The following is a 24,002-nucleotide window of genomic DNA, read 5'->3' as shown; positions in this document are numbered from 1 at the left end:
TATATTAAATTTGGCAAGTTCATAGAAAAATCATTAATAGTTGCAGTTCAATTTGTGCCTGAAGGTGGCACTGTGATGGGTTCTTTTTCATACTAATGGTGTCTCCTCAGCATATCATACCTGTCAATTACAATAGCTGCTCTTTGTTATAGGGGTTGAGCAATTTTGTCAGCATGTTGATAGAATTGCACAAAATATTTCTAAGATTTTTTATACATGATTTTCTTTCCTCAATAATTGAAGTTTAATAGGATTAACATTAACCATCTAGGTTAAAGTAGGTCAGCGAGGACAGGGTTGACTGGACAGAATAGGTTGAGCTGACCTCAAAATTACAGACATTAGATTATGAGACTTTAGTCAGAAACATAAAGGAGTGGTGAGATTTAGAGTCACAAAGACATGAGCTGAGGCAGGACAGTGACGGGCAGTTTAAGAGAAGCAGAACTGGGTGGTTATAATGATGGTGTGGATATGAGCTTAGAACAACTATGAAACCAAGATCATGAACAGTTTGGTTCAGTCCCAGACAACTGTGTGAAAAAATGGTGGAGACCAAAGATCATGGTTTTAGACTTCCCAATATTTAATGAGATAAAACCCTGAGCACTCTGATCACCCTGGTATCAGACCTTGAAGACAGTAACCCCCATTAAAAATACTGACTCACAAATAAACCTCATGAACTTACAGCCCACCTGTAATAACACCTGATTTTCCTAATCTTCCCCTTCTTCCCCTATCCCATCAAATGTGCTGAGCAACCAATAAAACCCCCTGCAGGAGCAGCTCCCCTGCTAATACACTCAGATCCATCTGATAATGAGATGACCAGAACGGCATACAGTATTCTATTTGTGGTCTAACCAATACTCCACAAAGTTGTAACAAGACTTCCTTGCTCCTATATTCTAATGAAAGCAAGCATCCTGTATGACTTCTTAACCACCCTGTCTACCTGTGCTGACACCTTCAGCGATCTATAGCGTTGTACAACTAGGTCAATATCAGACTGTAGTCTGAGACCATCCTCTTCAGTATCAGTGACACCACCAATTTTCATGCCATCTGCAAATTTATCATGATGTGAAGGAGCTGGTGTTAGACTGAAGTGGACAAAGTTAAAAATTTTACTAATTTTACCTTCAACATTCATACCCAACTTGTTAACAAACAGCAAGGGTCCCAGCATTGATCCCAATGCACTCCGCTAGTCACAGGCTTCCGATCAGAAAAACAACCCTTCATTATCGTCCTTTGAATACAGTTTGCCGACTTGCTTTGGATCCCATGGGCTCGTGTCTTTTGGTCCAGCTTTCCATGTGGGACCTTGTCAAACACCTTACTGAAGTCCATGTAAATCACATCAACTGCACTAACTTAATCAACATAGTCACCCTTTCAAAAAGCTCAATTAAATTAGTCCATACTGACTATTCCTAATCAATCCCTGCCTTTCCCAGAATCAATTCATTCTATCCCTCAAAACATTTTCCAATAGTTTTCCTACCACTGATGTCAGACTAACTGGTCTGTAATTACCTGGCCTATCCCAATTGCCCTTCTTGAATAAAGGAACTATCTTAGTGATGCTCCAGTCATCTAGCATTTCACTGGTGGCCAGCGAAGTATTAAGTATCTTCGCCAGTGCCCCAGAAATCTCTTCCCTTGCCTTCCATAGCAGCCTGGGATATATCTCATCAGGCCTTGTATATTTATGCACCTATATGCCCGTTAAAACATCTAGTACCTCCTCCTTACTAATCTTAATGTGTTCCAAAACCTTACCATCCCAACTATGAAATCCTCAGCTACAATGTCTGTCTCTTCCAAATACAGATGAGAAGAACTAATTAAGACCTCACCCATATCCACTGGCTCCATGCACATTTTGCTCCTTGGTCTCTATTAGGTCCCATTCTTCCCAGGGTAACTCTTAATATACTGATAAAATGTTTTGTATTTGTCTTGATTCCATATGCCAAAAATATTTCATGGTCCTTCTTTGCCTTCAGAATTTCTTTTTTAAGCACCTCTACATTGTCTACATTTTGAAGAACCTCCCTGTTTTTAATGTGCTGTTCCTGACATATGCTTCCTTCTTATCCTTAAAAAACCCTTGATATCCTTTGACATCTGGGTTTCTGTGGACCTGCTGCCCTTGCCCATCACATTTAGTGGAACACTCTGGCCTTGAATTCTTACTATACTACTTATAAAAGACTCACACTTTCCAAATATGGAGTTACTTGCAAATGGCTGTCCCAGTATATGTTTGCTAGATCCTTTCTAAAGGTATTGAAATTGACCTTTCTCTAATCTAGACACTTAATTTCTGCACTATCCTTATCCCTTTTCAAGATGACTTTGAACAGTTTCCAGAGTTACGATCACTATCCCCAAAATGCACACCCACTGAAACTTCAACCACTTGACCAGCTTCATTCCCCAGGATTAGGTCTAGCGTTGCCCTATCTCCAGTTGGTCTATCTACGTACTGGCACAAAACGTTTTCCTGGATGCACTTTAAAAATTCCACTCTGTCTTATCCTTTCACAGACTCTCAGAGCAATCTCTACAGCCTTTCAGGTTAGTCCCATAATAAATTAGCAATACCCCATTTGTCCAACACCCCCTTAATTGTATCCTGCAGAAAACACAATATTGGCAATAAACTGCTCCTGATTTAGTCATGCCCTAACACAATCTTCAAGTATGCTGGCTGTGCATTAAAACCTCTGCAAGAACATTAACTTTGTGTGAAATTCCCAGTGTGTTCCTATACTCACTGAATGATCTCTCCACAGACAAACAGTTCCCAGTAAAGACCCCAAACTTGCCTGCTCCTAATAAGACTCCCTAATACACAGAACATTATATGGGCAAACATTTCTTAGATTATGCCTGATAAGTTTTCTTTTGTGAAGTAGGTAAACACACCCCAGTATCTCTAGGTTCTATCAGCATCAATGATTCAGCAACTAAGGCACTTTTGCCTAATCTTTTTATTTTCGCAGCTTCCCAAGCCAATGAATGACATTTATTATTCCTTCCTAACAAAAATATGATGCACATATTTGTGGGAGCTACAATCCATGCAGGACAAATATTAGTTTTCATCATGGTTGATCAGCTAGGATTATCCAAAGTGTGTCATTTATTACCTATGACCTCGCTCATACATTCATTTTGATCACTCCACAATTACTCTTTTTTTCTATACTATATATTAATTGTGGAGTGACTCCATTCAATTAGCATTTTATTTCTTTAAATGCCTATTTCCTGATACCAATTACATCTGCTTAATACTTCGATTAGAAAAATTAGGTCTCATTAAAAGGAATGCAATAATGTTCAGGTTATGTAAACTACAAATCCACTGACTTCCTAAAAACAATTGCTTTGTCATGTTCCAAGAGTGTGAGTGTGTGTGTGCGCGCGCGCGCACGCATGTATGTGTATGAGTGCGTGTGTGTGAGAGAGAGAGATGAGTGTGTGTGACAGAGAGAAAGAGAGATGAGTGTGTATATGTGTGTGAGAGAGAGATCTATGTTTGTGAGTGAGAGAGAGATGAGTGTGTGTATGTGTGTGTGAGAGAGAAAGAGATCTGTGTATGTGTGAGAGAGATGAGTGTGTATATGTGTATGTGAGAGAGATCTGTGTGTGTGTGAGAGAGACAGAGAGAGAGAGATGTGTGTGTGAGAGAGAGACAGAGATGTGTGTGTGTATTTGTGAGAGAGAGAGATGAGTATGTGTATGTGTATGTAAGAGAGAGAAAGAGATGAGTGTGTGTGTGTGTGAGAGAGAGAGATGTATGTGTGTTTGTGTATGAGTGAGAGAGAGAGAGAGAGAGAGAGAGATTGTGTGTTTGAGAGAGATGCTTTCTGTAACAAAGACAACAAATCCAGGAAATCTTTTCCTTACCAGGACCAAGTAAAGCACAGAGTGGAGTGTTGCATTCAGTTAGATATACCCCTGTTGCCAAAGGAGCATTCTGTAGGGAAAATATAAGGTTTTGTTTTCATTTTGGAGTAGAAAGTTAGTTGTTGGATGCTGAGCAAATTAACAGCCTTGGCTGTTCTTCTCTCATTCTTTGTTTATTCTTTGAAGGGAGAAATAATGACTGCTAGCATGTTACAGCAAAGGGTCATGAGAGGCAAAAGCTACTCAGTTTTCATACATCTCACTCATCTCCCCTTCAACCTTCCCACCTGCTTTCACATTGCATGGTTTATTTATTGATCAGCACTGGTACATCATCTTGAAATTTTCACTTGATCATTTTAATGCAGTCAGTTGCACTCTCACCTCTCGATTTGTAGGTTGAGTTTTCACACTTTACTGCAAGAATTGAGCATAATCTAGGCTGACACTTCAATTTAGTAGTTTAGTCATGCTCTTTCTACTCATTTACAAAATTATATGAGCAATCTTTTTTGAAACTGTGCATTATTCACCTTACCTGAATTTTTTCCATCAATTTGTTGTCTTCTTTACAGAAAGTATCTCTCTGTCTCACACACATGCACACGCACGTGTGCACACACACGCTTGCATGCGCACGCATTCTCCCTCTCATACACACGTGTGCATACTCTGTCTCATACACACACATACACATGCAGGCATTCAAACACTCCCTCACGCATCCACATGTACACTCCCTCATTCATATGTGTACACTCTCTCTCTCTTTCACACTCATACATACTCAGTTAATGACGTCAATATATGAATAGGATGTATGAATTACAAGAACAGATAACATCTATGATGCCTCATGGATTTGACTAGCTTCTGGCATTCAGTATTTGAGATAAACAATAGTCATTTTGCAAGTTTTCTCTCAGGCAGGAGAACTCTCGGTCTTATACGCTCTCGGTTGACCGCAATTGATTAGTATGGTGTACTGGTTAGAATATTTGCTTGGTTTGCTGTTGATATTGGCCTTTACTGTAAATCATACAGAAGCAGACCATTCATCCCATCATATCAGTGTGCCCACTCTTTGAAAAGATATCCAGTTAGTCACCTTCCCTTATAATCCTGAAAATATCTTATTTTTGAGTATTGAATTCCCTTTTGAAAATTGTTTTGAATCTTGCTCCTCTTCTCTGTCAGATCGTGCACACAGATATGTGCAGTTCAAGAGATTGGGTGCAGTGAGATGTATGTCCAACGTCATTGGAGAGTCCTGGCCCTAATATAGCCCAGAAGTAGGATTTGTAGCAAATGTTGCATCCAGTGCATAACTTGCTGGATCCCAATGTATGTGCTTTTCACTAGCAACTTACAGTACACCAATATCCTGAGCTAACAGGAATATTAATGAATGTGCCAAGTCATTATATGTGGCTCACCCTTACAATATTGAGCAGCATTAGTTAAGAAGAATTGTTCCAACATTTCCTGCAATAACTTTGCAGTTTAATATTGCACTGTACTGATTGTTCATTCTCCATGGGAATGACCACTTATAAGCAATTTGCATGTAGTCGCAATAGTCCTTGACTGACAGTATGACTTCAAAAGCACCAGGCACTCAATTATAATCTTTTATCGCTAGACTATCATACCAATGAATTGTAGAAGAACACTGGCAGGTGGATTTAACGTTACTGATTATTTACAGTTCTTACGTACCCTCAACTGTGCTACCCTGCCACAATTCAATCTGAATTATGGTTATTATAGATTCATAGAGTCATACAGCACAGAAACAGATTCTTCGGTTCAATTTGTCCATGATAATCAAGTTTCCCAAACTAAACTAGTCCCACTTCCTTGCATTTGGCCTATATCCCTCTAAGGATGCGGGAGATCAGAGCTGAAAATGTGTTGCTGGAAAAGCGCAGCAAGTCAGGCAGCATCCAAGGAACAGGAGAATCGACGTTTCTGGCATAAGCCCTTCTTCAGGAATGAGGAAAGTGTGCCCAGCAGGCTAAGATAAAAGGTGTGGCCTCCTCTATATTGGGGAGACAAGCCGCCTATTTGCGGAACGATTCAGAGAACACCTCTGGGACACCCGGACCAACCAACCCGACCACCCGTGGCTCAACACTTCAACTCCCCCTCCCACTCCACCAAGGACATGCAGGTCCTTGGACTCCTCCATCACCAGACCATAGCAACGGTTGGAGGAAGAGCGCCTCATCTTCTGCCTAGGAACCCTCCAACCACAAGGGATGAACTCAGATTTCTCCAGTCTCCTCATTTCCCCTCCCCCCACCTTCTCTCAGTCAAATCCCTCGAACTCAGCACCACCTTCCTAACCTGCAATCTTCTTCCTGACTTCTCCACCCCCACCCCTCTCCGGCCGATCACCCTCACCTTGACCTCCCTCCACCTTGACCTCCTTCCACTATCGCATTTCCAATGCCCCTCCCCCAAGTCCCTCCTCCCTATCTTTTATCTTAGCCTGCTGAGCACACTTTCCTCATTCCTGAAGAAGGGCTTATGCCCGAAACGTCGATTCTCCTGTTCCTTGGATGCTGCCTGACCTGCTGCGCTTTTCCAGCAACACATTTTCAGCTATATCCCTCTAAACCTTCCTTATTCATCTATCTGTGCAAATATCTTTGTAATGCTGTTATTTACCTGAATCTAGACCAGGGAAACCCAGTGAATGTGGTCTATCGAGACTTCCAAAAGGCCTTTGATAAGGTTCCACATGGGAGGCTGCTGAGCAAGGTGAGGACCCATGGTGTTCGAGGTGAGCTACTGATATGATTGAGGATTGGCTGGCTGACAGAAGGCAGAGAGTTGGGATAAAAGGTTCTTTTTAGGAATGGCAGCCAGTAACAAGTGGTGTCCCGCAGGGTTCAGTGTTGGGGCCGCAGCTGTTCACATTATATATTAATGATCTGGATGAAGGGACTGGGGGCATTCTAGCAAAGTTTGCTGTTAATACAAAGTTAGGTGGACAGGCAGGTAGTACTGAGGAAGTGGGGAGGCTGCAGAAGGATCGAGACAGTTTGGAAGAGTGGTCCAGGAAATGGCTGATGAAATTCAATGTGAGCAAATGCGAGGTCTTGCACTTTGGAAAAAAGAATACAAGCATGGACTACTTTCTAAACGGTGAGAAAATTCATAAAGCCAAAGTATAAAGGGATCTGGGAGTGCTAGTTGAGGATTCTCTAAAGGTAAACATGCAGGTTGAGTCCGTGATTAAGAAAGCGAATGCAATGTTGTCATTTATTTCAAGAGGGTTGGAATATAAAAGCACCGTTGTGCTACTGAGACTTTATAAAGCTCTGGTTAGGCCCCATTTGGAGTACTGTGTCCAGTTTTGGTCCCCACACCTCAGGAAGGACATACTGGCACTGGAGCGTGTCCAGCAGAGATTCACACAGATGATCCCTGGAATGGTAGATCTAACATACGAGGAACGGCTGAGGATCTTGGGATTGTACTCATTGGAGTTTAGAAGATTAAGGGGAGATCTAATAGAAACTTAGAAGATAATACATGGCTTGGAAAGGGTGAACACTAGGAAATTGTTTCCGTTAGGCGAGGAGACTAGGACCCGTGGACACAACCTTAGAATTAGAGGGGTAAATTCAGAACAGAAATGCGGAGACATTTCTTCAGCCAGAGAGTGGTGGGCCTGTGGAATTCATTGCCGCAAAGTGCAGTGGAGGCTGGGACGCTAAATATCTTCAAGGCAGAGACTGATAAATTCTTGATGTCAGAAGGAATTAAGGGCTACGGGGAGAATGCGGGTAAGTGGAGTTGAAATGCCCATCAGCCATGATTGAATGGCGGAGTGGACTCGATGGGACGAATGGCCTTACTTCCACTCCTATGTCTTATGGTCTTATGGTCTTCTCTACCATTTTCTCTGGCAATTTATTGCACATATGAACCACCCACTGCGTGAAAAAGTTGCTCTCACCTTAAAAATATGTCCCCCTAGTTTTGAACTCCCCCATCTTAAGGAAAAGACCTTTGCTATGCACCTTATCCTACCCCTCATGAGAATCTTGAGCTGTGGGTATTATTGGAAAGGCCAGTATAAACTGTCCATCCCTAGGTGCACTAGTTTGATGGTCAATCATCGTAATTACCCTCTCAGTAAACTGCTTTTCTTAAGTTGGTTAGGACTGGAATCACATAAAAGCCAGAATACACAAAGCATTGCTGAGCTAACTGGGTTTTTAGGACACTTGGATAGCTTATAGTCACTTTTGCACATTATTTTATTTAATTAATTTCAGTTTTTTCAAACTGCCTTAGAGGGATTTGAACTCTCAATAATGAATCTAGGCTTCTATGATCACTGGACCAGCAACATCATATGTAACCCACCATGCCATAGGACTATGACATGAATAACGGCATCTCAGCCTCCAACTGATTCCCCCACCAGCCCAGTGGAAGGTGCCAGTACTATTGTATTCAAAGCCCATAACTTGTAGGAATAAAGAAGGTGAGGAATTCCACAACTTTGACAGAATCAGAGCATAATACAGCACAGAACAAGACCATTTAGACCATCAAATCTACAATGGCTTAGAGAAGCAATCCACTTTTCCCATTATTTCCCTTCTCCCCATCTACAAGTTTCCTCCCTCAAGAATTTATCCAGTTCTCCTTGAAGGTTCCTGTTGAATCTGTATCCACTACCTGAGCTAGCACTATCCAAAACTGATGGTCTCTACCACAGAGAAGGGCAGGGCCAGCAGATACACTAGGACATCACCATCCTTACTTGGAACTATATCACCTTTCTTTAACTATCACTGGATCAGAATTTTTGAATTTGCTTGGTAACAGCACTGTGAGGGTGCATACACCAGTTGACTGAAATAGCTCAGGAAGGTGCCTCATCATCACCTCCTCAAGGTAATATAGGGATTGAAAACAAATGCTGACCTTACCAGGGACACTTACATGCCATGAAATTCTGAAAGTTTCTAACCCCACATCAATCTGCCATTTCCTCTGAATTCTACTCTCACAAATATTTGCAGTTGAGGATAATCCAGATAATTACCTAAGAAGTCCTACATTTTTAACTTCTTCATAGCAGCTTAAACTCAGACTGCAAGATCTCAGCTTTCTTTGTCTCTATGTCATTTATTCTGACATTGACCACCACTTCTTGACCAATGCTCCAATTCGCATCGACTATTCAGTACACCATGTGATTTCTTTTGATCTGCTACCTGAAAGGTAATATCATCTTTGGATCAATGTGTGTTTGAGCAGGTCAGTACACTTTCTTGTAAATGTGGGCCTCCACGTCAAAGGAAGTTTCTGGAAGTTTCCACATGGTACTGGAATATCAGACTACTAAACTGACCAAAGATGAATTATTTGATCAGGCTTAACAAGAATGAAAACTATGGCTCCACTCCTTGCAAGTTTCACTTCAGAATCCATCTTCCTGCTTCTAAAATTATTATCTTCTCAGCTTCCACTCCATCATCCACTCCAATTGCAACTCACCCAGTTCTGTCTTTAATTCTGTGTCCAAGCACAGGGTTCAGGGAGGGCAATTGTTGCACTAAAGCATGGGAGATGAGGCCTTGGTTTCATAATGTTCATTACTGCAGAGGACCATCCCTTCAGCACCCAGCCCAAGAGATTCTGCTACTGAACTATAAACAGTCAGTATAAGAAGATTAATTAATAGTTGGTATATCCGATTGCTAAAAAGAATCTTGACTTCAACAGTGGTTGTGTAAGGAGGACAGAGTGTAGCTTAGAGGGACACAGGGGTTGTTCTAGGGACTATTGACTATACTAATGTTGACAGAACAGACAAGTATCAATAAAGAGAGAAGATTGAGTGCTATCAGGTGCCTTCTTCTTTCCAAGTTACGAGAGATGTGCCTGAGGAATTCCTTCAGTGCATTCCATAGATGCCAGTTTTCATTCCCTATCCCAAATACTTTGAACTTAGTGATATTAAGTAACAACTCTCCCCTTTTTTCAGCCAGACCTCGGTTATCACAACTTTATCGTTTTCACAAGTGGCTCTTTGCATCTGCAGCACTCCAACTTTGTTAACCACTTTGTTTGAGCTCTTGAAGGAGGGAATAAAACAATGATGCAAGAGGAATCAATGGTAGTCATGATTTGGAGATGCTGGTGTTGTACTGCGGTGTACAAAGTTAAAAAATCACACAACACCAGGTTATAGTGCAACAGGTTCATTTAGAAGCATTAGCTTTCGGAGCGCTCCAAAAGCTAGTGCTTTCAATTAAACCTGTTGGATTATAACCTGGTGTTGTGTGATTTTTAACTTGATGCAAGAGGAGTTATGATATCACATAATCTAACGGAATTACTTCACTGAATAGACAAACCATGCATATGACAGATACCTAATTACTAATCTAAATGTGCATCAGGCTGAGTTTAAAAAGTTCAAGGGGAAAGTCTCAAAGGAAAAAAGAGTGTATAAGTAGAGACTTGTAACGAGCACAAAATGGAATCAAATGTCTTCCATTAACATCAATCGGAAGAATGGAGTAAATTAGAGACCAGAATCTTCCTCTGGAGACAGGAGTCATGGCTAAGGTGCGAAATGATACTTTACATCTGTCTTCACCAAGGAAGAAGGTGCTGTAAAATTCAGAATTGAAAAGGAAGCAGGTGATATGTTTGATGGACTAAATATGGATCAAGAAGATTTATTAGATAGGCTGACTACAATAATGATAAAAACCACACGACACAAGTTTATATCCAACAGGTAGTGGGGCAGGATCATAGAACACAGAATTTATAGTAAAATATCAGAGTGTCATACAACTGATGTGAAGTATTGAACTAACCTTGATTGCTGTTAAGTCTTTAATCACTTAGAATGGGGATGTGGGTTTTGAGTGATTAATATGTAAATCCCAGGACTTCTTTCAAGTTACAGTCCCGCGATAACTTTATCCACCACTAACACTTCCAGATCATGGCTACAGTAATGTTAATAAATCATCAGGACTGGATCAGACTTATCCAATTGTGCTGAGGGAATCCCAGATGAAAATTCTAGAGGCACTGACCATAATCTTCCCAAGCTAATTAGAGGGAAGCCAGAGGACTTGCAAATTGCACATTAGATTAGATTAGTTCCCTACAGTGTGGAAACAGGCTCTTCGGCCCAACCAGTCCACACCAAACCTCCGAAGAGTAACCCACCCAGACCCATTTCCCTCTGACTAATGCACCTAACACCATGAGCAATTTAGCATTACCAATTCATCTGAATTGCACAGCTTTGTGACTGTGGGAGGAGACCGGAGCACCCGGAGGAAACCCGTGTAGACACGGGGAGAATGTGCAAACTCCACACAGACAGTCGCCCGAGGCTGGAATCGAACCTGGGACTCTGGTGCTGTGAGGCGGCAGTGTTAACCACTGAGCCACCGTGCCACCCATGAGAAAGTGACTGTTCCCTGGCTGGCCGCGGCGGTGAAAGCGCCAGGGTTCGATTCCCAGTCAGGGAACAGTCACTTTCTCATGTTCCATCCTTATGCAAAAAAATGCTGTAAGGATAAAACCAGCATCTACAAGCCATTTGTTTTAGTTTCAATGATGGGAAAGATTTTAGAAATGACAATTCGGAAGAAATTGAAGTCAGTGGACAAATTTGGATTAAAAGAGATATTTTTTAAGGATGATTTAGTTTAGACTAACTTCATTGAGTTTTTGATGAGGCAACACAGTGAATTGATAGGTGGTGATGGTTGATATAAATCTGGACAATAAAACATAATTTGAGAAAAATGAAACAATAAGCTTGCCAACCAGGTTGAAGTCTATTGAAGTGACCGTGACAACGTGGATACAAAGTCGGCTGGGTGACAGAAAACAAAGTAGTGGTGAACAGTTGCTTTCAGACTGGAGAATAGTATACAGTTGGCATTCCACAGGAGTGTGTACCAAGTTAATTGTTTTTCTTCATAGAGATTACTGACCCAGAGAGTGTACAGCACACAGTTTCAAAGTTTGCAAATGACTCAAGGCTTCAAGGTATTGTGAACTAGGAGAAGGATTGGTAGATTTCATGGGCCATAGACAAGTTGGTGGAATGGGTAGATATGTGGGCGATGAAATTTAATGTAGAGAACCATGAGGTTATACAATTTGGTAGGAAGGATGAGGAGAGACATTATAAAGAACAAAATTCCAAAGTGGCGGTAGAAATAGAGAAATCTCAGGATGGATGCGCACAAATTAATGAGAACTCTGTTACTAATAAGAACAAAGAAGAACAAAGAAAATTTACAGCCCAGGAACAGGCCCTTCGGCCCTCCAAGCCTGTGCCGATCCAAATCCATTGTCTAAACCTGTCGCCCAATTCCCAAGCATCTGTATCCCTCTGCTCCCCACCTACTCATGCATCTGTCCAGACGCATCTTAAATGAATCTACCGTGCCTGCCTCTACTACCTCGGCTGGCAACACGTTCCAGGCACCTACCACTCTCTGTGTAAAGTGCTTGCCGCGTGGATCCCCCTTAAACTTTTCACCTCTCACCTCTCACCTTGAAAGCGTGACCTCTCGTTATTAAATCCTTCACCCTGGGAAAAAGCTTATCTCTATCTACCCTGTCTATACCATTCATTATTTTGTAGACCTCAATCAGGTCCCCCCTCAATCTCTTTTTTTCAAATGAAAACTATCCTAACCTACTCAACCTCTCTTCATAGCTAGCACATTCCATACCAGGCAACATCTTCGTAAACCTTCTCTGCACCCTCTACAAAGCATCCACATCCTTTTGGTAATATGGCAACCAGAACTGTACACAGTATTCGAAATGTGGTCAAACCAATGTTTTGTACAATTTGAACATGACTTGCCAGCTCTTATACTCAATACCCTGTCCAACAAAGGCAAGCATACCAGCTGCCTTCTTGACCACTCTGTCCACCTGTGCAGCAACCTTCAGGATACAATAGACCTGAACTCCCAGATCTCTATGTTCATCAACTTTTCCCAAGGCTTTTCAGTTTACAGTACAGTTTGCTCTAGAATTAGACTTCGCAAAATGCATCACCTCACATTTGCCTGGATTGAACTCCAGGGAGGGAAACCTGGGCTTCACAAGTAGTCATAAGCAAGGGCATTATGATAAACCTCAGTGAAGCTCTGGTTTAGCCTAAACTGTGTTGAATTTTTTGCACCACACTTCAAATGGATGTGAAGACTTTAGAAGCTGTGCAGATTAGTTTTGAGAATGACAGCTGTATTGAAGATCTTCAGTTATGTCAATAGATTGGAGCAGCTGGAATTCTTAATGGCAAAACAAAGTTTGAGATGAGACTTGATAGAAATGTTTGATAACAAGAGGTACATAGACAGAGTGAATGTAAATAGTACTAATGGAAAAAGGATCAAGACCCAATAGACCTGATTTAAGCTGATTGGCACAAGAACCAAAGACAATATCACGACAATTGTTTTTCTGTTGTTAATGGCTAGGATCTGGAATGTGTGGAGAAGGCAGATTCAACAGTAGCTTTCAAAAGAGAATTAGATAAACATCTGAGGAGAACACAATTTCAAGGCTATGCGTAAAAGGAGTGGGGCTTTTGTGATGTGTTAGTAGTATCCCTACCTCTGAACCAAACAGCCTGGGTTCAAGTACCACCTGTTCCAGAGGTGCCTAATAACTTCGCTGAACAGCTTGAATAAAAAACATATGCAGAAAGGAACTCGCTAAGTTGCTGTTGTAAAGTGCTGGCATAGACACAATAGGCTGAATAGCTGTAACTGTTCTAAGATTCCATATGAATCAGTTGTTTCCTGGTACAATCCTAGCTGTCCTCTGCAAGGTCTTGACCTCCTATATCTTTAATACTGTAAATGAGGCCTGTCCAGTGTTTTTAGCATAACTTCTCCATGAGAAGGATTCAAGGCGCTGATGTGACTTAGTCGTGTATCTATGTTTCACTGTATATTCCAGCTGCATTTGTTTGTGGTAACTGATTAAATTAGTTGGACTTCTGGAGGCATTGCTCAGGTCCAGTGGATTGTACTTTGGCCCTATACATGTTCCTCAGCTGCTACATAAATAATTGCTTGGGCCTGGAGTATGTTTCAAGTTCACGTCAGAGCTTCCCTTTCTCTGCTTCATTCGTCTCTGGTTGTGGATGCATCAGTGCTTTGAATGATCCTATTTAATAATGGACTGACCAGAGGGCTTTAATAGTTTTATCGATTTAGTTGTCTGAGACATTCAGTGAAATTTAGAAAGGACAGTGCTGCAAATCCCAGAGATTGATCGTTTAATCATGTCCAAAACTACACATTTATCAGACAATTATTGCCAGCATGAATCTGATCACAAAAGAATCAATGCTTCTTTACAATTTTAAATAATTCTCACAAGGTGACAGCCTCAGCATTTCAATGTTAGGTTAATTTCATCAATACCCATGAAAGTTTAGTGACACTCAAATGAAGGCGAGAAATAGGAGCAGATGCTGGTCATTTGGCACCTGAAATCTGCTCCACCTTCAAATAGGTCATGGCTGATTTTCTAACTCAACTTTGTTTTCTCACCCTATCTGTTTCTCACATTATAAAAGTTAATACTTCATTGGTAGTGAAGCACTTTGACAGGTACAATGGCTGTGAAAGCTATAAAATAAGTTTTTGTTTTGTTATCCTGATATCCCTTGATTCCCTCAGTATCCAAAAGTCTGTTTATCCATGTCCTGAATGAACAATAACATAAATTTATCTAACATTTTTAATGTAGTAAAACATCAAAGTGGCAATATAAAACAAAATTTTGCTATCTCTGCATTCTGGTAACCACTTGTAAAGCGACCGTTCTTATGGTGTGAACCAAATTTAAAGACTGCATCTTTTTATTTTACATAATTCTTGATTATGGACTAAATAAGGAAAAGAATGTTTTGCAACAAAGCCTAAAGAAGGAATTGCTGTACTTGTACAAAGCAAGTCAATGAAACCCATTGCAATTTGGGGTTACACCATTGCCTTACAATCAGTGGAAGAAGGTGTACATGTATCACTGGGAAATGAATGTACAACGTGAAATTTAGCCAGCAACCGGTTGCTGACTGGTTCATGGAATCATGACTAGTGTGGGTGTCAAAGGTCATTGGTTTCTGTATAGCTAAATAGCTTGTGGGTATGAACAATCCAGTGTCAGGACCTCAGACCTCTGGAAAGGAAAGTGGTGTACCCCTCTCTCTCTCTCTCTCTCCAGTAAAATACTTGAAGCTAAAGAAAGTCAGCTGAATCTCCCAACAACTGCTGTAAGATGTTGATCTTAACCAATAAGTCGGAGACTTTATAATTTGTGGATTAGTCACTCTGGGCCTTCTATGAAGAAGTGAAGGAGTCTGAAGCAAAGGATCAGAGAACTGAAGGACTTTGGCAATAAACTGAATATCCCATCAAATTCTCAAGACTGCTGCCAGTCAACTGTTACACCAATTTTTTTTCTACTCCGTCCATAACACCAATGTTTTTCTGTTTTGTTTTTCTGTGTCTGTATGTGTGTGTGGGCTGTTTTAGAAGAGGTTTAGAGTTTTAACCAGTAGAGTTATATGTCACCAGTTCATTCCTATTTACATGCTTGATTAGACCAAGGCAGTAATGATACCTGGCGTTAGGTGGTTGGTTATTAGTGAGTAAATGTCATTTTAGCACTGTTAATGGCTCCTTCCATCACAATGCTGATGTTTGAGTGTATGCTGACAGAGCAGTAACCGACCAGATTGGATTTGTACTTGTTTTTGCAAATGGATCATTTTCTACTTTGTTCAATAAATGCCAGTGTTGTGGGTGCACTATAACAGCCTTGTTATGTGCATAGCTAATTCTCCAGTATAACAGGATGTTTTGGGGGCCTTTTACCAATAGTAAAGTCAGGAGGAGAACTGAACTGAACTCAAAAGATGACAGCAGTGCCTTTGACATCGAGGTAGCAAATGACTGCATGTTACATCAAAGATCCTGTGCAAAACTGAAGTCCATAGAAATCGGGGGGAAAATTCTCTGCATTAGTTGGAGTCGTACCTCACAAAGGGTGACGGTTGTGGTTGTTTCAATCATTTCAGTCCTGTGTCATTCCACACTGGAGTAGTCTACTGGGATAAAGTCAAGTAGCACTAGAGAAGTGAATATACTAGCTATTTTGTATTTTCTCATGTCTGTCAATATCCTGGGGGTTACCTATAATAATTGGAACAAGGTCAGCCAGGTGGGTATCACAGAATATGAGTTTCTTGTTTAGGGCTGTTCATCTGGTCCAACTGGAGAGTCATGGCTAACAGAAAAGGAGTGTCAGGGGTCTCTGTTCACTCTTGGAGCTGACTCTGAGTTAGCATGTGTGTACACAGTACAATGCATTTGTGTAAATAAAGGTGGCTTGGTGATGAGTTACTGGCCTTTGTAGAGTTATTTTATTACCATTGACTAGAAACTCAACTGGACTCACCATATAAACACAGTGGCTACAGGAGCAGGTCAGAGGCTAGGAATAATGTGGGGAGTAACTCACTCCTGACTCCCCAAAGCCTGTACATCATCTACCAGGCATAAATCAGGAGTGCAATGGAATATTCCATTGCAATGGAATGTTCCAGGGTTTAGGACATTTAAAAAGAACGGGGAGGGTGGAAAAAGAGGAGGGGATGTAGCATTGCTAGTCAGAGGGTGAAGGTTGTTGAGGAAGGTTTGTCTACTGAGTCAGTATGGGTGGAATTTAGGAACAGCAAGTGAGCAGCCACCTCATTAGGGGTTTTCTACAGACCCCCTAATAGCTGTAGAGAGATTGAAGAACTCATAGGCGGGCAGATTCTGGAAAATGCAGATGTAACAGGGTTGTTGTTATGGCTGATTTCAACTTTCCCAATATCGACTGGAACCTCCTAAGTGCAGATGGTTTGGATGGAGCCATTTTTGTCAGGTGTGTTCAGGAGGGTTTCCTTACTCGGTATGTATGTAGACAGACCGACAAGGGGAGAGGCTGTTTTGGATTTGATGCTTGGCAATGAGCCAGGACAGATATCAGATCTCGCGGTGAGAGAACACTTTGGTGATAGTGATCACAACTGCCTCACATTCTCCATAGCCTTGGAGAGAGAAAGGAGCAGTTACTGAGGGATGATATTTAATTGGGGAAAAGGAAATTACAACGCTATCAGACAGGAGTTTGGAAGTACAGACTGGGAGCAATTGTTCCACAGAAAGGGCACAGCAGACATGTGGAGACTATTTAAGGAGCAGTTGTTATGAGTGATGCACAAATTTGTTCCTCTGAGACAGGTAAGAAGGGGTAAGATTAAGAGACCTTGGATGACGACATCAGAGGAGCTTCTCGTCAAAAGGAAGAAGGCAGCTTACGTAAGGTGGAGGAAGCAAGGATCTAGCACAGCTTTAGAGGACTACAGCCTTGCTAGAAAGGAGCTCAGAAATGGACTGAGGAGAGCCAGGAGGGTTGGCAAGAAGGATTAGGGAGAACCCAAAGCATTTTACTCATACGTGAGGAATAAGAGAATGATCTGGGAGAAGGTAGGGCCAATCAGGAATAGTGTAGGGAACTTGTGAGTGGAGTCTGAGCAGATAGGGGAAGCCCTAAATGAGTTTTTTGCTTCAGTTTTCACTAAGGAAAGGGACCTTGTTGTGAATGAGAACTTTGAGGAGCTGGGATACAGGCCTGACCAGATCAAGATTGACAAAGTTGATGTGCAGGAAATTTTGGAAAACATTAAGATTGAGGCTGAGGGGTGACCTTATCGAGGTTTATAAAATTATGAGGGGCATGGATAGGGTAAATGGACAAGGGGTGGGGGAGGAGAAAGTGAGGACTGCAGATGCTGGAGATCAGAGCTGAAAATGTGTTGCTGGAAAAGTGCAGCAGGTCAGGCAGCGTCCAAGGAACAGGAGAATCGACGTTTCAGGCATAAGCCCTTCTTCAGGAATGAGGAAAGTGTGTCCAGTCCAAAATTGGAGGGCATCAGTTTAAGATGAGAGGGGAAAGATCAAAATGACACCTGGGGGATAACATTTTCATGCAGAGGGTGGTATGTTTCCATAATTGTAATGCTGGTACAATTACAACATTTAAAAGGCATCTGGATGGGTATATATGAATAGAGATTTTCCAGCACCACTCTGATCTAAACTCTGGTTTCCAGCATCTGCAGTCCTCACTTTTGCCTGGGTATATAAATAGGAAGAGTTTAGAGGGATATGGGCCAAATGCTGGCAAATGGAACCCTAAATTTATCTAGGATATCTGGTCAGCATGGATGGGTTGCACCGAAGGGTGTGTTTCTGTGCTGTACATCTCTATGACTCTGTGACTAGACACTTTACAGTCTTCTGGATTTACTATTGAGTTTAACACCTTCAAATTGTGAACCAACTCCCATTTCTTCTCTTTCTTTTGGCTTTACATGTTTCATTCTCTATCACCATGTCCTCTCTCCCCTCCCCCACTCCAGTGGCACTGTCTTCTCTTTCAAATCTGGCAGTTAGACACACCATTGTTCTGCCATTCTCACATTCCAATCCCTTAATCTGAGCGATCAACATCTTTTCTCCACCAGCACTCTACACTCCACCAGCCACACATGCACCCTCCCCCCCTCCACCAATTATAGCATAAATGCTGCCACCCCATCCAACACACTCCACTTCAGCTCTGATGAAGAGACATCTGGACTCAAAACGTAAATCTGCTCATTCTCTGTGGATGCTGTCTGACTCGCTGTGATCTCCAGCATTTATTGTTTTCACTTGAATGACGTGTTACTTTTTGCAGTTACTGACCACATGGTAACAGAAGCATTCAATGCTGGATTGTGTCATTTTTACATCATTTCAAAACACACATCACCGACAATGTGAAAACTTTTATTTATACAGGCAACAGTCCTTGGATTTTTGATGGGAAAGTTTTAGGAACAAGGATATACTGCTGTTTTGGTACAGCTTAATCTTCCAGCTGTACAATTTAAGAATTATTAATGTGTCTGGAGAGGGAAATGGTGGATGTGATAGGGGATGCTTTATCAAAAGCGCATGAAAAGAAAATTGAGTGCTGTGATGCAAACAGAGTTTTGTCAAATATGGTTTCCATAAAGGTCTTTATATGTTTAATGTCAATATATTACTAAATTAATATGGTTTCCATAAAGGTCTTTATATGTTTAATGTCAATATATTACTAAATTAATATGGTTACCATAAAAGTCTTTATATGTTTAATGTCAATATATTATTAAATTAATGTGATGTAGAAATAAGGTTGAAAAGATTTTTTTGTTGGGAAATGAAAATGTCACTTAAATATACATTTTCATTATTCTTTAGGGGAGGCATGTGATTTATATTTTTTGGTAGAATTTGAATTTCAAACAAACAGCTTGCAGATTTTGATCTTGTATTAAGGGATTCAGTTATTAATTTGGTCAGTTTTCTCAGAACTATGATTTTGCATCATTATGGAGTGTTAATGGAAGTTTGTTTGTATTATGTGATTTTACAGCAGGATAGAGAAAGCATTGAAAGAAATAATTGTTGGGGTTCAGAATAATCAAGGATTGAATTTTAGCTTCAGATAACCCAAAGATTGGAAAGTTTTTTGGGCATTCTGAAGTAGACCTGATTGAGGTCAGATAGTTCCTTTCAGGAACAGAAAAGAGATTGCTCAGAGCAGTCAGGGAAATAAGCTGCTCCAGTTTGTGAAACTTGCAAACAGTGAGTGTTTCGTTAGAAACCTGACTCGGTTTTTTTTAAAGCTGAGAAAGATCTCAGCCATGAGAGGAAAAGAAAACCTCCCAGCTCACAGGACCAAAACTCGGAAAAAGCAGTGAAGTCAAACATACAAATTTGACAGGGAAAGGAAGTTCTCTGAATGTTGATTAACTGTAATGTGATGGTATTGGGGAGATGGAATTTTGTTTTGCAGTATGTTTTAAAATCTTACAATCTATGTTATATTTAAATAGCTTGGTTTGTTTAAGTTATTTTTATTTTGCTTGTGCTATAAACTTCTATTTCATTGTTAGACCCAATCTGCATCCTAGCATGCTTATGTTTCAGTAAAAGACTGCATGTAATTTTTTTTGGCATGATTTATCAAGTCAGATTTCATTCTAGGATCTAACTTGTCCAGGAGTAATTTCAGCCTGATTCATAAAGCTCGAGCTCTATTTCTGTTCCTTTGTTGTCACTGAGTTAAGACCCCTGTAGTCCCTTCATAACAGCTACCCTGATTGGACTGCAGTGATCAAAGAAGATTGCTTACCATCACCTTCTCTGGATATTTAGGGATACAGTAGAACTACTGATATTTCCAGGAATGAAACGATTCTGTGAAGGAATTTTTTTTTAAAAATGACTGTCGATTGCTTTCCACACCATATTTAGAAATCTAATATTGCCTGTTGTGTTATGGATGGAAAAGCCAATACAAATTGTGAATAATATGTACTGGTCCAGTTCATCTAATGTACTTCAAAATGGAGCTCCACTGCATTCATTTCCAAGTATTATTGTCTTTTTTTACTGGTTTCTCCCTCTGACGTGTATTCTCCCAAATGACTTGTCAGAGTGCTGTGTGTGTAACTCTAAATATGAAGCATGCAGTCAGTGACTCCAGACAATGAGCATGGTAGTGACAATATATTGACCCCAATTCAGATTTATTTCATTTCAAGGTACCCCTAAAGCTAACATTTCACCTGTTTCACTCTTGCAGTGCTAAGCATCGGTGAGGGAGGATTCTGGGAAGGAACAGTGAAAGGTCGAACTGGCTGGTTTGCTGCAGAATGTGTGGAGGAGGTACAAATGAGACAGTACAATGCACGGCAAGGTAAGGATGGCTACTCCATTTCATGACCACTAAAATCATCTGGAAAGTACTGTGCTGACTTTTTATTGCAAAAATATACTTTATTCACAAAAATAATTATGCATGTACACTCATTTGAGGTCATATCCCTGTTTTGGAAGACCAACAAGTTTCAAAGAGACCACAAACAATGTTTGGTTCTGTACAGTAGCATATCAAGGAAGCAAACAAACATTGGGGTTAGACTCTGTCCGAACCAATCAAAGGCACCTCGTACTTAACAAGACTATATTTACCAGTATTTGAGGCACTAGGAGGGTCAAATAACCAAACTGACCTCATTTAACCTCAGCAGAAAGACCTCAGACAGTGATCTTTCCCCACTGAACCTTGTCAGCAGCTGTCCCAGGCTTCAATGCGTCCCTCAGCGTGTAATCATGGAGCTTGAAATGTGCGAGTCTGTGACACTCATTTGAGATCATATCCCTGTTTTGGAAGACCAACAAGTTTCAAAGAGACCAAAGAGCACCTTTCGCCAAGTTGATTCTCCTCAAGGCACAATCGATGTATGTCTCGGTGTACTGTTTGGAAAGTGCTGAGCTGTGGGATGCGTAACAGATCAGTGGTTTCATTAATGAGGATCTGTTGTGGTTGTGTTGCCTAACCCTTGCTGTAATGCACTTTTCCTTACCATCCAGTCAACTGCAGTGCGGTGCCTCATAGTTGAGGTTCATCGTTTGTACTTATTCTGCTTATTGATGCTATGTGCACAGTGTCTTACAAGTTCTTATTATACACAGTGTCCATCTTGATTCTGTGCCACATTAGGTAAAATCCCAGTCCTGTCTATCTGATTGGTCGGTAATTACCTAACTATCTTTCCACATAGGTGCCATGAGCTTGTTTTACATCATTGTTATTCAAGGGGCTTCAGATTTGTGCTTCATTGCTGTTGCTTCCTTTCATTGACAGTGACCACTTAATGTGGTTGATATACTCTTACCTCATTTCACAGCTTCTTAACTAGGCAGAGCATTTTAACAATCTTTACTGTTACAAGGATAACAGCCTCCTTGTGGTTATCTATAGTCTAACAATTTTTAAGTACTGGATCTCTGCATGGTTCAGTTAGTCCAAGTTTCATTTCTCAATGTATCATGACTTGCTCAGAACTTTACCGATCAGAGCCTTCACACTTTTGTGATTACATTAAATACAGAGTGCAATTTTTAAGTGATTTTCTTTATGGATTTGACAACAGCTTTGGGAGGCAAGGGAGGAGATTGCTGGGGTCCTGGCGGAGATTATTAATACTTCGCCGGCCACAAGTGAAGTGCCAGATGACTGGAGCATAGCTAATATGGTTTTGTTTGTTCAAGAAGGGCAACAGGAATAGGCCAAATAATTACAAACCAGTTAGTGTAACGTCAGAGAAATTACTCAAACAAAATCTGAGGGACAGGATTAATTAACACTTGGAAAGCAGAGAATGATCGGGAGTAGTCAAAAGTGAGGAACTCAGATTAGAGTCAAGAGTGTGGTACTGGAAAAGCATAGCAGGTCAGGCAGCATCTGAGGAGCAGGAGAGTCGACATTTCGGGCAAAAGCCCCTCATCTGGAATGATCAGGGATAGTCTTGTCAACAGAAGGGAGATCCTGCCTACCTAATTTAATTGCTTTTTGAAAAGATAACTAAATGTAACAATGAGGTTAGTGCAATTGATGTGTTTTATATGGATGTCAGTAAGGCTGTTGACAATGTCCCATATGTAAGGCTGATCCAAAAGGTAAGGGCCCATGGGACAAGGCTAGGTGGTGAACTGGATTCAAAATTGGCTTGCAAACAGAAGGCAAAGGGTAATGGTGGAGGTTGATTTTAAACCTGTGACCAGCAGTGTACCACGGGGATAATGTCGGGACCCCTCCTGTCTGTAAGGTGCATTAATGACTTGGATATGAATGTAAAAGATATGCTTAGTAAGTTTGCAAATAACATGAAAATTGATGGTGCTGTTAATAATGAGGTGAATGGTTTCAAACTGCAGTCTGATATTGATCAGCTGGGAAATTGGGCAGAAATTTAATCCTAACAACTGTGGGTGATGCGTTTTGGGAGGTCTAATAAGTGGAGGATTTACGCAATGAATGCTAGGTTCCTAGGGAGTACTGGGAAACACAGGGACTTTGGTATCCAAGTCTACAGATCCCTGAAAATGTCAGAAGATATGTCAGATACTTGCCTTATTAGGCAGGATAGAGCATATGGGAGCAGGGAAGTTTTTTTTTGCAACTTTAAGAGTATTGATTGGGCCCCAGATAGGATACATTATGCAGTTCAAATCACCACACTATCGGAAGGATATGTTTGCACTAGAGAGGGTTCGCAGGAGATTTGCCAGGATGTTGCCTAGATAGACTGAATTTGTCTTCCTTGGAACAGAGAAGGCTTGGGATGGAGCACTGTTTCCTTGTTATATGACTCTAACTAAATTTTATCTGCAATAATCCTACAGCAGTATATTGAACAGCTCCATCTTAAAAGATATAAATGAAAATAAAATGGAAACTGGCACTTGGCAAAAAAAAATACAAAATGTAGAACAGAGTTCATGTAGCGAAGTTGTTGAACTCATTGTTGAGTCTTGGAATAGCAGTAAGTGCCTCACCAGAAGATGAGGTGCTGGTACTCAGGCTTGTGCTGAGCTTCAGTGGAGCAAAGCAGCTGACTGAGGACAAAGATGTGATCATGAGAATAAGGTGGTGAATTAAAATGATAATGGAACTTTGGGATCATGGTTGCAGATTTAGCAGCAGTCTTCCACAAAGCAGGGATCACCCAATCTGCTTTCTGTCTCACCAATGTAGAGGATACCATATTATGAGCAATGAACACAGAATACTAAATTGAAAGATATCTAGTAAATCTAGCCCTTAGGTGTATCTATGCTCTTAATGCTATTGAGTGGTTATTATTTATGGTACTCTGCCAATATTATCATTAGTGGAATGAGTGAGTATTTAACCTGGTAGTTGATGCCATTTCAATGAGTTGCTTTGTTCTGGATGACATTGAGATTCTTATGTTTTGTTGGAGTTATACCGATGCAACAAGTGGAGGGTATCCTTCTAAGCAGTATCTTAAAAATGGTGGACAGACTTTAAATAAGGAGATGAGAGACTTGCTTTCATACTCAGCCTCTGAATTG

General features: G+C 40.9%; 1 protein-coding gene across 3 annotated transcripts in view; it reads left to right on the top strand.

Annotated features, from left to right (window-relative positions):
• Positions 1 to 24,002, top strand: part of shank3a (SH3 and multiple ankyrin repeat domains 3a) — a 1,012,090-nt gene that overhangs the window by 641,216 nt on the left and 346,872 nt on the right. For all 3 annotated transcript variants that reach the window (XM_087999457.1, XM_043713934.2, XM_087999456.1), the window contains one exon: positions 20,704 to 20,817. In XM_087999457.1, the coding sequence (XP_087855583.1) occupies positions 20,704 to 20,817 (114 nt within the window). The remainder of the gene's footprint in view (positions 1 to 20,703; positions 20,818 to 24,002) is intronic.

This window comes from Chiloscyllium plagiosum, unplaced genomic scaffold, assembly GCF_037043375.1.
Source record: "Chiloscyllium plagiosum isolate Xiang-an unplaced genomic scaffold, Cpla_swu_hap1 HiC_scaffold_23, whole genome shotgun sequence".
In the NCBI taxonomy this organism is placed as follows: domain Eukaryota; kingdom Metazoa; phylum Chordata; class Chondrichthyes; order Orectolobiformes; family Hemiscylliidae; genus Chiloscyllium; species Chiloscyllium plagiosum.
The sequence above is the reverse complement of the archived record's forward strand: the minus strand, read 5'-3'. Positions and strand labels throughout refer to the sequence as shown.